This window comes from Strigops habroptila, chromosome 22 (assembly GCF_004027225.2).
Source record: "Strigops habroptila isolate Jane chromosome 22, bStrHab1.2.pri, whole genome shotgun sequence".
Taxonomy (NCBI): Eukaryota; Metazoa; Chordata; class Aves; order Psittaciformes; family Psittacidae; genus Strigops; species Strigops habroptila.
In genome coordinates, this window is record NC_044298.2 from 2,047,288 (window position 1) to 2,059,932 (window position 12,645).

Consider the following 12,645-nt stretch of genomic DNA (forward strand, 5'->3'; position numbering starts at 1 on the left):
GGCAAAAGGCTCCAGCAGAAGTGCCATCAACGTGCCGCTCCTGTGATACTGCTGCTGCAATTCCAGCATTACAACTGGCAGTGCTAAAGCTCAGCAGGGAACAGCAGAGCCTGGCAACGGACACAGATGGGAAAGCAACAGATCCAGAGAGGCAGAAAAGTGAATCAGACCCAGGAAACAGCTTAGGGAAGATGCATCAGGAACTGGCAACAGAAGACAGGTTGGACAGTGAGTGCTGGTCTGCTCAAGAAGCTGCAGACACAAGTCAGGCACCTGCTGGTGGCATTGCTTGGCTCTGACACAGTGTGCACAAAGGGATTGTGTAGTTCCCTCCACTCTTAGAAGATGGAAGAGAATCTTTGCTTGCAATAATGCCAACAAAGGTGGCTTCAGCGAAAATAAATTCCTCACCAAAGAATCTGCAGATGAATGCCATTGTTACTTCCCGAAATGACGTTTACATTTGAAAATGTCCAAATGCTGAAGAGAAAAAAGATGTGCAGCTCCATTTGGCTTGAAGAATGCTTTTATTGTTGTATTTTTATAACATCAGTGCACAGATGTTAAAATATAACCCAAGTCCAGAAGCGTGTGGCTTCAGGTTAGATAGATATGTATGATTTTTATGCTGTGTCTGCTGTAGAGCAATGATTACTTTATGAGCAAATTAAGCTTTGCAGGGACAGAACACTCTTGCTCAGGGACAAGCCCATGGAATGTATCCTTCCTATGGAGCTATTTAGGAACAGCTTCTTCATCAACAAACAGTGGCAAGGCAAATTAGCATGAAACAAGGCAAAACAAAGCAAAAAGCTGGTGACCTCGGCCTTGAAACCAACAGTCAACAGTGATTACACAGGACCTTGTGAAAGGGGAAGGAGTAGAGAAAATGAGCTGTAGATCATGTTTCAGAGAGATTCACTTGGCTGCCTCAGAATGAGAAGAAAGTGGAGCTTCTGTGGCTCACCCCAATGAAAGTCTAAATATAGACAGTGGACAAAGTTCCAGTTGACCCCATTCACCTTTAAGAAAGAGAAGTGGAGGGTAAAGAGGAGTGAGAAGGAGAAAGAGGGGAAAAAACCCAAACACAACCCCCCCAAACCCCAGCAACAACAACAAAACCCCTGAAACCAGCTCCAGACAACTATTAGATCCAGATATCAGAGGTATTGTCTCCACCAGGGTAACGAATCTCATGAGCTAGGGCAGGCCCATCAGGTTCCTTCCCAAAATCCACTAGGAAGTTTTTATTCACTTGCAATCCACCTCTTTCATTATCCACATCAATCTGCAGCATAACAGAGCCTTCCCTGAAAAAGGGACAAGAAAACAGGTATCAGGAAAAGGTTTCGTATTTGTTGCTCTTCCACATTTGGGCAAGATTTGTCTTTGTTTAATACAAACCAGACAGAATCCCAGATACAAAACGGGCCTTAGCAGATCTCAAAAGTGAGTTACACCACCCCAGTGAAACTGCAGCCTCAAATTAGCAATGAATAATTGCAAACGAATAGCTGTTGTTACTTATAAAGGAACAGGCAACTGCACTATGCCCTCCTGTGGCCATCTGGCACATCATCTTCTCAGTTCAACAGAACAGAAAGCTGTGCTGATACACTCAAAGGCAGTTTGGAAGCACTACGGATTCTGGGGGCTAGGTCATGTTCACTGGTTTCTTCCCATTCTCATCTACTTCTAAATAGATCCCAATTTCAACAAACTGTGTGTACAGACCCCAGCTTTTGTGTGCCTGTTGAGCAGGGGTGGATTCTGGTGAGTGGGTAAAACATCCAGGTTGGTAGGCTGTGGATAAAGTTACTAGGTTTAGTCTCCCGGGGTGGGAACTTTGCTCTGTGCACCAGCTGGTATGTGCATAGCACTATTTGAGGAAGAAATCTTGAACATGGGCTTGTACAGTCATCCTTGTTTACCAAAGTTCTCTTACTTGACAAGATCTGGGTAGAACTGCTTGTCCCATCCACTGTAGAGAGAGCTGGTGACATATAATCTCTTCCCATCCAAACTAAGCTGAAGCATCTGAGGTCCACCTTGCACCCTCCTCCCCTAAAATCATAATAGAGAACAGGGTGCCTAAGACAAGGCTGCCACAGACATTGTAAAAAAGAAATGCAACAGCAAGGAGAAACAAAAGAGCACAGCAGTTCTGCTCCTGGTAGAACCATCCAGAGCTCCCAAATCCTCCACGTAGCAGCACCAATGTCCCTGCTTTGGAGAGAGAACAGTTTTTATTGGGAGTCTTACTCCTTACTAACAGGGAACCTTGAAGCCATTTCAGAAGAATTCCATTTAATTCACAGAACTAGTAATGTAAGAAAGTAAGGGCTCAAGGGTTCAGGTCACTGTACTTGGGTGGAAGTGTCAAAACTCAAGCAAGAGGTGAGTGGCATAACACAGCTGCAAATGAGAACATGTCTCTGCTGCAGCTAGGGCACAATCTGCACTAGGAAGAAAAGGAGTATGTGGATCTTCCTAAAACTGCCTTCAGTGGCCAACGGATCTTAGTCATGTCCACGTTCAGTTCTTGCACATCCTGAGACTTTCCAAGGGTAGCTGCCTTGACAGTAATAATATTAATGCATGTTGATAATGACCAGAGACAATTAACGCTCTTTCATTTTGTATTATGATGCCAGGTGCCATCAAACTCTTTACACACATACAGACACCCACCCCCAACACTGCAGAATTAGTGCTTCAACCATCACCTGTTGAGGGATTACCAGCAGCAGCGATGGCAATGGGATGAATGCACACTGCATTAGCTTTAAATTAGCTAGCTAACAACAGCAGGGAAGATGCAATTACACAGGCTTCAGAAGAGTCAAACAGCTTGTCCAATTTCACCAAGGACCCAGAACACTTACCAGAATTCACTAGCTCCAGCCCCTGCTGAGATGTGGTACCTACCCAGGCGGGAAGCCAAGACACAAACTATCTCTGTTTGTCCTATATTTGACTGTGGTGTAGTTATATGTTAAAATGGATCACAATTAGCAGAGCACTGACAACGTGCACGTGAGGAAAACTTACTTTGATCACAAATGGCTCTGGCTGACACTGCAATTCCTTGTCTTCCACTACAGTTACAGGCCCACCTTTTGTGATGCTGCCTCCCAGAAACACCTGTAACCAAGGGAATGGGTGAGAATTGGAATCTGCTATCAAAAGAACACGAAAGACAATTCTCAAGCAAAAGCAAATTGTCATTTTCTCCTTTTAAAAAAGAAGGAAACGAGCAGACTGGACTGCCCTTGTACGTGGCAGCTTTGCTGCTGCTGCCTCACCTGCCCCACCAGCTTGGGCTTGCGGGTGTTGGAGATGTCGTACTGGCGGATGTCTCCGTGCAGCCAGTTGCTGAAATACAGGAACCTGTCGTCCAGCGAGATGAGGATGTCAGTAATAAGACCTTCAAGAAAATATTCAGTAGCAAAGTCAGAAAATGGACAGGCCCAGCAACAAACAAGACCACGAGTCTGTTATCTTCCCGAATTCTAGTCACAGTAGCCTCAGGAAAATAGGTTAAGGTACGGTTTGAACAAAAACAATCATCCTTGGACAGCCGGTGCCTACTCAGAGGAGGTTCAGCCTCCACAGCTTTCCCAGGACCACTCCTGAGCACTGTGAGCTCATGCTGAAAGACCCAAACTCCACGTGTTTTTCTAGAGAAACTGACCACACCTAGTGGTGTGGGAGCAGATGGGTCTGATGATCTCCTACTTGATGGCTGATAAGGAAGGCTAATTTGGTGGCACCAGAAGTGTTCCACAAAGAACCCAAACAGAAATTCAGTATTTTACAAGGGAAGTGTTTGCCATTTAAGGATGACATTTTGCAGAAAGCTCCACTGCCCCAGGGAACTGAAGAGGGCAACACCACATTTCTTTTCCAACATGCTCACACTCACCAGGCATGTCAGGGAGAAGCCATCCCTGCACCTTCTTGCTGGGAACTTCAATCACCTTCTCTGCTGCCCAGTCTCCTTTCTGCAGAAAGCTCAGGAGAGAACATAGCATTATTAGTGCCTTGATGTAAGCCAAGAGAGCTCAGCTACGCAGGACAGAGGGAGGAGAAGCAAACAGTGCTGTTTATTTAACCGGCCCTCTACACAGGTGGTATGCACACATAGCAAGGGATGAGGATGGTAACTATTACTGCCAGTGAGAATGTTATGATTATACTATGCAACAACATCTCAGATTGCTGTAACAGAAGGAGAACTAAAGACCCCTCATCTCCTGTAGCTTGGTGTCCCACCCCTCTCCAGCTCACCCTCTACTCCCCTGTCCATGAGCCACCACTTTCCCCCCCTCCTCCACCTTCCAAATACTGGCTGAGCAACAGGCAGCACATACTGACACTGGTGACAAGTTTTACAGGTTCTGATTAGTTCTCCAACGTTTGTTGAGCAGCTTGCAGGCCAGAAAGCAAGCTGTTGAGCTAATGCTGCAGCCCCTTCCTCAGTGCAGGTGTTCATCAGACTCTTTTCAAGTGATCGCTAATGTTCCTATCATCAGCCAGACTTCCCCTCCTTTAGACTTTTATAGGTCATTATCGGTGATCAAATTGATCACGAAGTTATTGTGGAGGGTGGGGGTGTTGGAGGTGGGGCTGACAGACCAGTACCATGACGTTTTCAGCTTTGCTGCCTTTCAGGATCAGGCTGCTGAAGATTTACATTCTGGACATAGCAGAGGAACTCAGAATGCAACTGCTAAAGGTGAGGGACCATCCGGTAGCTTCAGAAAGTCACAGCATTGGCTTCTATGCACACTGTCATGATGTTTGCTCTCTGGATCATAGAATCATGCAATGGGTTGGGTTGAAGGGACCTGAAAGCTCAGCCAGTCCTAACCCCCTGCCACAGGCAGGGACAGCTTCCACTAGAGCAGGTTGCTCCAAGCCCCGTCCAGCCTGGCCTTGAACACTGCCAGGGATGGGGCAGCCACAGTTTCTCTGGGCACCCTGTGCCAGTGTGTCACTGCTATAGCTTGGCTAGAATTAGATTGGAATTCAGAGCCATATTTTTAATCCAAATTCTACTATTTCCTAAGTAACTGAAAGCTTTCTGAAACAACAGCGTCTGGGTTTGCCATGGCTTTCATTGCTTACCTCTGTCTTGTAGAACCGATACACTTCACTACTCAGAGCACATCCCACAAACCCTTCTGCAGCATCCGGATCGTGGAGGAATCGGATCTCCAAAGGCACGGAGCCCTTCCCTAAGTCAATTGCCTGAATGCAGGTGTGAGTGCTCCAGTCCCACACGTTAATGTGCCTGCCATAATGCCCTAACGGATCAGGTCAGACCAAAAAAAGCACAGAATATATTATTTTATCAAAGAATCATTTTTACTTTTGAGAGTTTAAACAAATGTCCCCTCACCTTTCTCTACATCAGCTGGGTTAAACCCATTTGCCAAGGCTTTTGGGGTTCCCCATTCAGTGCTCAGCAGGACATTGTGTCGTGGCTGGTACCAGAAGTCGTAACCCAGGGGAGGCACCTTCTTCCCATTCTCCCAATTTCCTTTAATTTTGAAGGTCTCTCCATCCAGCAAAACAAAGCCACCTGATAGAAATACCGAATACATTTGTTTGAAGACATTCACACGAGTTCACAGCTTTAAAGAGATACTTTATCACATTGTAATGATTTTTTTTTGTAAGCTTCAGTTTGCTCCATTTCTGCTCATAATAACAATAATAACTCTGCCAGCCCTTCTAGAATCCATTTCAATTAAGGGATAACTTAGAGAAGATGCTGGAGGAGTCACCTCTGGTTTTCTTTGCTTGCCATCAGTATCCTTGAATTACATAAACAATATGCATTTATTCAAGGACATGTTTGCCCACAATCCAGAAGAGAAAAACCCTGTGAAAAGGAGCAGGTTTCCACCACTTAACCACTGAGGTATATTTTTTCTAATAGCTACTATTTCTCTTAGATGTCAGCTGGTTTACATCTGAATAGGTACCAAAATTTATATGCAAGAATCCCTCAAAAGTTTTAAATGGGAAATGCAACCTAGAATAGCCTGAAAGGCTTAATTTTCATTAGACAGAGACAAGCAGGATTTAGGTTGGCAACAGCATCTCTCATAGCCAAGTCACAATACCAAGCTGATGCACATTAGTTTCCAAAGCAATTCTTCCTTGCTCTGTGTTGAAGGGACCCAAGCGAAATGTTAACGGGTTTCCTGCTCATACTATAACCACTAGAGTTGGTCTTCTTTAGTAATACATGCAAAAGCCTAGGACATGGAAGCTGAACTCATCAACAGCCCCATAGATATTCCTCCACATCAGGCCTGAAGAGCAGAGCAGTGACCATGCAGCTTACCTGGGGAGTGAAGTTTTTATTCCAGAGTTAACCATTCCAGCAGTTGTTTGTCGATGTGCACAAGAGAACTGTAAGCTCTGAAAAATTCTTCTAGCTTTGCAGCCTGTGCTTTGGGAGCATGATACTTATACACCACGAACACTTTCCTAGAGTAATGAAGGGGAATAATACCTTTTCCATTGCCAGAAGGGTCTCCCAAACAGCTGATTAAGATGTCACCATTGCCCAGACAATGAGAGGTGTGAGGATTACCCACGTTACCCTTCTGGTGTAACTCCACTGGCTCAACAATCTAAAATGAGTATACACAGTCACAGTCACCTTCATGGAGCTCACTACAGAACACCAGTTCACCCCTAGGAGTTCAAGTTTCACAAAGGAAGGGAAGGGGGGGAATCTTTGAGGCATGTCAGAGACTCAGTTTGAAACAAAATTCACTGAACAGGAAGAGACCTCGGGGGAGTTACCACTGCATTAATAGTTAAAGGCTGGCACGGTTCTACAGAACTTGAAAGACTATGAATGGGAGTATTTGCAGGCAGGTGGGGTGGGACAAAGACCACTTAGAAGTTTCCTTACATTCCACATTATGACCTATACTGATGTTTCACTGACTAAGTACAGATGCTGACAGTGTATGTATGTACATCTAAGGTAATCCTCTCTCCTTACTTTACAGTCAGTGAAACGAAACAAACACTCTTGAGACATAATTCTTTTAACCCTAAACCAGTTTCTGAACCAGGTTAGACAACCATGACTCCAGCAATGCCTACTTTTTTTCACTGACTATAAAGAGAATCTAACCACTTAAGACATGGAAAAGTGTAAGTCTATATCCCAACCTCTATCTATGCCAATATCTGGATCCATAAAATCACTGTCTCTTGGTCAAAATGTAAGAAATAAAACCCCAGGTTAAAGTCATGTAAACCTTATGGATTCTAGGAGCTCGCATGTCCGTCCCCACATCCACCACATAAATTCGAGAAGAGATCAAACTTGGCAGAATCAGACGATTCCTTCTCCTTGTGGCATCCCCAAAGCAGCTGCTACAGGCATTCCACCCTGAATGATGGAGCTCATCATTCAGATTGGGCATGGGCAAGCGATGGATCACCTGCAAAGTCAGAGACAGGCTTCACATTCAGTCTGATAGAGTTTTTCCCCTAGGCAAAAAGAAATGGGACTTTATGTCAAGGCATAAATTAATAAAGAGCAGAAGGAAACTGCTATTTGTTAGTCAGGAAGCAGATTTAGCCTGAGATATGCAGAGTTGAAGCTGTAAAGTAGGAGAAGAAAGGTGGACATCATGACTGCATAGCATTTGTGAAATACTGTATGCTATTAAGTTAATTCAAATCTTTAAAAGACTTTATCTAATTAAGGAGACATGCAATAATGGTATGGGAAAAAATACAACAGAAGCACCAGAGCCGTTCTACATGCAGGTACCTGACAATAGTGTGGAGATTTGGGATCAACATCCACAGTGGCCAGGTAGTCAGGCTTCTCTACCCCAGTGTTCCTGTAGATGCAAGGCAGGTACACAATCTCCTCCCGGGGACCTGTCAAGGCAGAAGTCTTGGAAAAATGGTTTCTTTTGGCACATTAAACAAAAAGCTATGGTTAAGTGTAAGGGCATCTTCTCTGGATTTAACCTCTGTCTGTAAATTGTGTTTCTTCCCAGGAAGCTGAACCTCAGTATTTCCATTTTATGGAGAAACACCAGTAGCGTATAGTTTGAGCAGCCAGGAATTGCCAAGAGCAAGTGCTTGATCATCTGTGGGGCCTTTCCCTCCCTCACCCTCCTCACATAAGAGGCTTTGGGGATGCAATTACTTTCCTGGAGAAGGACAGTGCTGGAGACCAGCTCCCCACCTGCGAGGCTGTGTGGAGCCTCTCCCTTCCCCAGCTACACAAGTGACGGCTTCCTGCTGCCAGGGCCCAGAATTCACTCTACCCATGCCAAAAGCCTATGTATTACAATCTATAAAACTGAGGCTTTTAAAATCTATCAGAGGACTCAAGGTGAAGTTCTGACACTATTAAAATCTACAGGAAAATGCCTCGAGAGCTTTAGTGACAGTCAGATTTAGCCAGACACTGTTACAGAACAGAACGTAACTTCTGTGCAGCTACAAGTGGATGAGAAGCTTGTCACTAAACTGTCACACAGAATTCCCAACACTCCTTCCTCCTATTTTCCCCTCCTGTCCTAAGGAGTAATTTGTTGTTATGAGAGAGTCTGAAATCAGTCTGGGTTTAGAAAAGATGTGCTTACCTTTCATGGCATCCAGAGGAGTTGCATATCCTGGGCCACACGCTCCACATTTTGCTGATTGGAGAAAAAAAAAGAAGTTCTTTTAATTACCAGATTATTTCAAAGCATCTCTCTAAGAGGACTTTGGCTTTGCATAGAGAGACGGGCAAATCTTAGATCCAGTTTTTACACTGCCAAGCACCTGTAAGTCCCACTGACTCCAATCAGAAATGAGGTTACACAATGTGACATGCTGTGCTCAAGAATGATGGGAAATTTGGGCCTTCATTTCCAGGAGTTCAGCCTCACAATTTGAAAGCACATTCATATATGACAAGGGTCTGGGATATAAGAAAATTGTGTTAAATGTTTTACAGAGAGCTGCTGAATCACTGCCAGATGAGTAAGCAGACAGAGCCGAACAGCCCATTTTATTACTACTGGAAAGGCTCCAGTCTTTCTCTGCACAGAAATGCCAAAGAAGTGGATATTTTTGAGGATTTACAGCCTGGGTAAGAAGTGATACTGCAGGTGACCAGAAAGGACAGGGGAAGGGGAATCATCAACCATTCCACCTTCTATTACAAGCTCAGCTCCTCACCTTTGCTCTCATGCCACTCTTACGTCTGCTCTGTACCAGTCTGGATCCTAAACAACACCTAAGGTGTATTAAACCAGCCTTCAGTACAGTAGAGATTCCTACTCCAACACAGTCACCAGCACATACATGCTCAGGATTGCATCAGTAAATTATTGGCTAGAATTAAGAAAATATTACCCTGAAATACTGCTTTAAGGGGCAGTTACAACACGTTGCAAGTTTACAGGCTTAAGCGATGCATAGAAACCTCAACTTTTCCCGAGCCAGGGAGCTGCAGGGCTGCTGAACACCGTGCAGGAAGCTTCTGCTCCATTCCTAACTGGAACTAGGATACAGTCAGTGTTTCAAACACAACACGTAGCAGTGCTGTGCAGCAGGACACCAGCGTATTTTTTTTCAATGTGACATGAAGTGAAATACATGTTGACAGAGGCACAACCATAGCATAGTTGCCTCCCTCTGTACCTCCAGTGTCTGTAATAAGAAGCAGCAAACCAGGTAATTATTTACCCTTCTCCAATACTCAGAGAGAGATTGATAGCATCAGAATACCACAGATCTCAGATTCCAAATGCAGAGGCAGTGACAGTTCCAATGCCCATTTCATTAGGGAGCCTTCCTCTGAAGGCAAAATGCTTCAAGCAACCCACTCACTGCACATGGAGCCTCATAACCTCATAGACAGGGTCTTCTCAGAAAGAGCAATTCAGAACTTTAGGTTAAATTTCACCTGCTTTGTGAAGTAGTTTTATCTGGAAACATAAAATAGAAAGTTTGCTTTGTTCGGTTTATGCCTAAGCCATAATTGAAACTTTCTTCCAATCTTCTCAATCACCTACATTAGCAGGAGCTCAGTTTGCATCAGACCACAGCTCCATTAGCATTGCAAATGCAGTTTTCTGCAGATTACTTTGAGAAAAAGATTATTTGTACGAAATTGTTTTCCAGAGAAAACACAGCAAGACAATGAACGTTTTATCTTCCTGTTTCTCGTACACATTTGTTTCTCCTTTCCCTCTAATCTCATTCAAACCCTCTTTTATTCTGAACCATTGTACCTAACCACCTGAAGATAAGTGTGGATGAAGTAAACCTTCCCCTGTTATACACCATGCCAAGCTCATTTGTGAACACAAAATCAGGGGGTTGTCATGGAACTGTGATTGTACCACCTTGTAGCAACATGTTAACAATAACATTTACACTGCTATGTTCATAATCCATGGTTAAACATGGTAGTATTACTTGCTCTGTTGTAGATCCCCCCTTGATCTGGCAGCTGACCCAGTATCCTGGACAGCAGGCAGTGGATGGTGCATCACACACACGTGGTTTGTGGACTCCAGCATCGAGACCCTTTTCCTGCAGCACGTTACACCTTCCCAAGGAAATCCTCTCAGGGGTAGCTTCTCACCCCCAAAGTCCACCTTCCTTGTCTTTCTAAAGCAAAAAACATTTCTCTCTTGCCAACAGCTCGTGTGAGTTTCCCAGGAAGGACGCACGCATTTAACTGTAACTGCTCTGAGGTACAATTTTCCTTTTTCCATAAATGAAGTTCCAACAAGCCCCATTCCTCCAAACTCCCGTGCAGTTACTGTATATACACACCACGAGCTGCTAAAAACATGTCTGTTCCTTTTGTTCCCGTTGTTTGGTGCCTGATATCCTGCATGATAGGGGCCAGTTTCACAAAGGAGTTCAGGAGAAAGGTGGCAATAAAGCAGCCGCCTCTTTTGAGAACTTAGAGTTGAGTGGAATCAACCTGGGCCAAACTTAGCTGTTTGCAGAGCCTGAGCAAACACGAAGTTCTCCAAAGCCCCAGCGCGTGCCTGAGCTCAGCACTGACACATTGATAAAGGGGAGCAGGCAAATGTGCTATATGATTGTGCTGAAAGAACACACAAGTGGGAGAAGTCAGTGTACAGCTATCCCATGGACACAGCAAGACACAGGCCAAGACACAGGCCTTACAGAGCAACAGGGCCAAAAGCCACGCTTCCTTGCTGGAATCCAAGTAACAAATCATGCAAGCAGACTTTAATGATCTGCTAAATATTTGAAGAGCAGCCGAGGACTTGGTCTTCTACAGTGCCAAGGGCACTCCAAACTGCGTGACTGAGCCACCCCCTGCTGCTGCTATAAGCTTTAAGGTGCATTATTGAACTGACCCTTTATACACTGCCCAGAGACTCCTTACACACTCCTGCAGCCAGCGCACAGGTAACAAAGTGAAACTTTCAGTGTGTTAGAAAGCAAAGCAAAGCAAAACTCCGTTACTGTGCAGTGGAAGTACTTAGAAAAGCACAGAAAGATAAACATTCACCCTAGGCAGATAAACCAGGCTGGACACTTCTGCTGAGTCAGACTCACTGTTTGTGTCCCTGCAAATAAGGGCTTTTTTTCCACCAAGGTCTACAAACTTACCCTGGTTTGTGAAACCCCCCTTGCATGTTACACAATCACACATTTGCATGCGAAAAGGCTTCCAGGTATTTTAGCCCTTCCATTTCCTGTCCATGTATCCAACAATGAAAGTCCATAAAAATGACATGGTCTATCGCAAAAATATGAGCAAAAAGTTAAATTCTGGCTCCTGGTTCCCTGGCACCTTTCCCAAGTGTCGTTCATGTTCACAATCAACCAGAGCAGCAAGTCCAAATCTTATTTCAGCTTCTAAATAGAGAGGTACTAAAAGAGACATTTAATGAGAGCATAAAAGGCATTTACTGAGAGCACTAAAGCTACTTATTTAAAACCACAGGGGCTTTCAATAGCTTAAAGGAGTAAAGCTTTTACCAGGCAGAGGGAACGCGGAACCTCGGCCCCGCAGCTCTCCTGACCAGCTCCCTCTGGCCCCTGGGGACAAGCTGGACAGTGCAGAGCTGCAGCCACAGCAGCAGATCCCGGCCAGACCCACCGCTGGATCCTTACCCATGTTAGAGGGGCCGCTCAGGGCTGTTGGGTGAAGCAGAGCTGCCTGGACTGGAGTTGTTTGCAGTGAAGCTGCTGGGAGAGGGGCATATGAGCAAAGGGAAGGGGCGGGCAGGACTGGGGAGAGCAACTGCCAAGGGGAGGATCCAGTGCGGCCGGAGCAGGGACGGAAACTCAGCTTCTACTTCCCGAGAAAGTGTGGAGGAACCTGCCACAGCTCCGCCGGAGCCCTGCCACTGCGGCACTTCCCACTGCTCCTCTCACATTCCAGTACTTCATGTGGGTGTTTTGTACCCAAGGAGAGCAAAGGAGGAAACAGTTGTGCTGAAAACCTCTTGCTTTGGGCAGTGTTTCAAGTTCTGGAGTCAAGGCATGCCCGGCCCGAGCACAGCTCTCAATTGTGTCTGCTCTGGCAGGCAGCGTGTTTTCAGCATTTCATGGCCCTTAAACAAGGCAGCTACAAAAAGACAACTTGCCCGCTGAACACTTCAC

At 45.1% G+C, this 12,645-nt stretch overlaps 1 protein-coding gene across 3 annotated transcripts; it reads right to left on the reverse strand.

Annotated features, from left to right (window-relative positions):
• Window positions 1-508: 508 nt before the first annotated feature.
• Window positions 509-12,376, reverse strand: LOC115602647 (methanethiol oxidase-like). Of its 3 annotated transcripts, none has more exons than XM_030473974.2 (12): window positions 12,154-12,370; window positions 8,643-8,696; window positions 7,814-7,926; window positions 7,293-7,478; window positions 6,530-6,650; window positions 5,405-5,587; window positions 5,131-5,309; window positions 3,926-4,004; window positions 3,306-3,427; window positions 3,052-3,144; window positions 1,946-2,064; window positions 509-1,310 (listed from the first exon to the last, which is right to left on the reverse strand). In XM_030473974.2, the coding sequence occupies exons 1-12, from the start codon at window positions 12,155-12,157 to the stop codon at window positions 1,148-1,150; spliced, it is 1,416 nt and encodes a 471-aa protein (XP_030329834.1). In that variant the 5' UTR covers window positions 12,158-12,370; the 3' UTR covers window positions 509-1,147. The 3 variants fall into 3 exon arrangements, with proteins under 3 accessions (XP_030329834.1, XP_030329833.1, XP_030329835.1); XM_030473973.2 differs by having other exon boundaries at window positions 8,643-8,699; XM_030473975.2 differs by lacking the exon at window positions 509-1,310 and adding an exon at window positions 1,348-1,803 and having other exon boundaries at window positions 8,643-8,699; window positions 12,154-12,376.
• Window positions 12,377-12,645: the final 269 nt, after the last annotated feature.

What these genes read in the sequence shown, in the direction of transcription:
- LOC115602647 (XM_030473973.2), bottom strand. An exon ending in TCCTCTGGATGCCATGAAAG is followed by an intron (nt 7,927 to 8,642) that starts GTAAGCACATCT and finishes CTGCCTTGACAG; the next exon opens with GTCCCCGGGAGGAGATTGTG. An exon ending in GAGCTCCTAGAATCCATAAG is followed by an intron (nt 6,651 to 7,292) that starts GTTTACATGACT and finishes TACTCATTTTAG; the next exon opens with ATTGTTGAGCCAGTGGAGTT.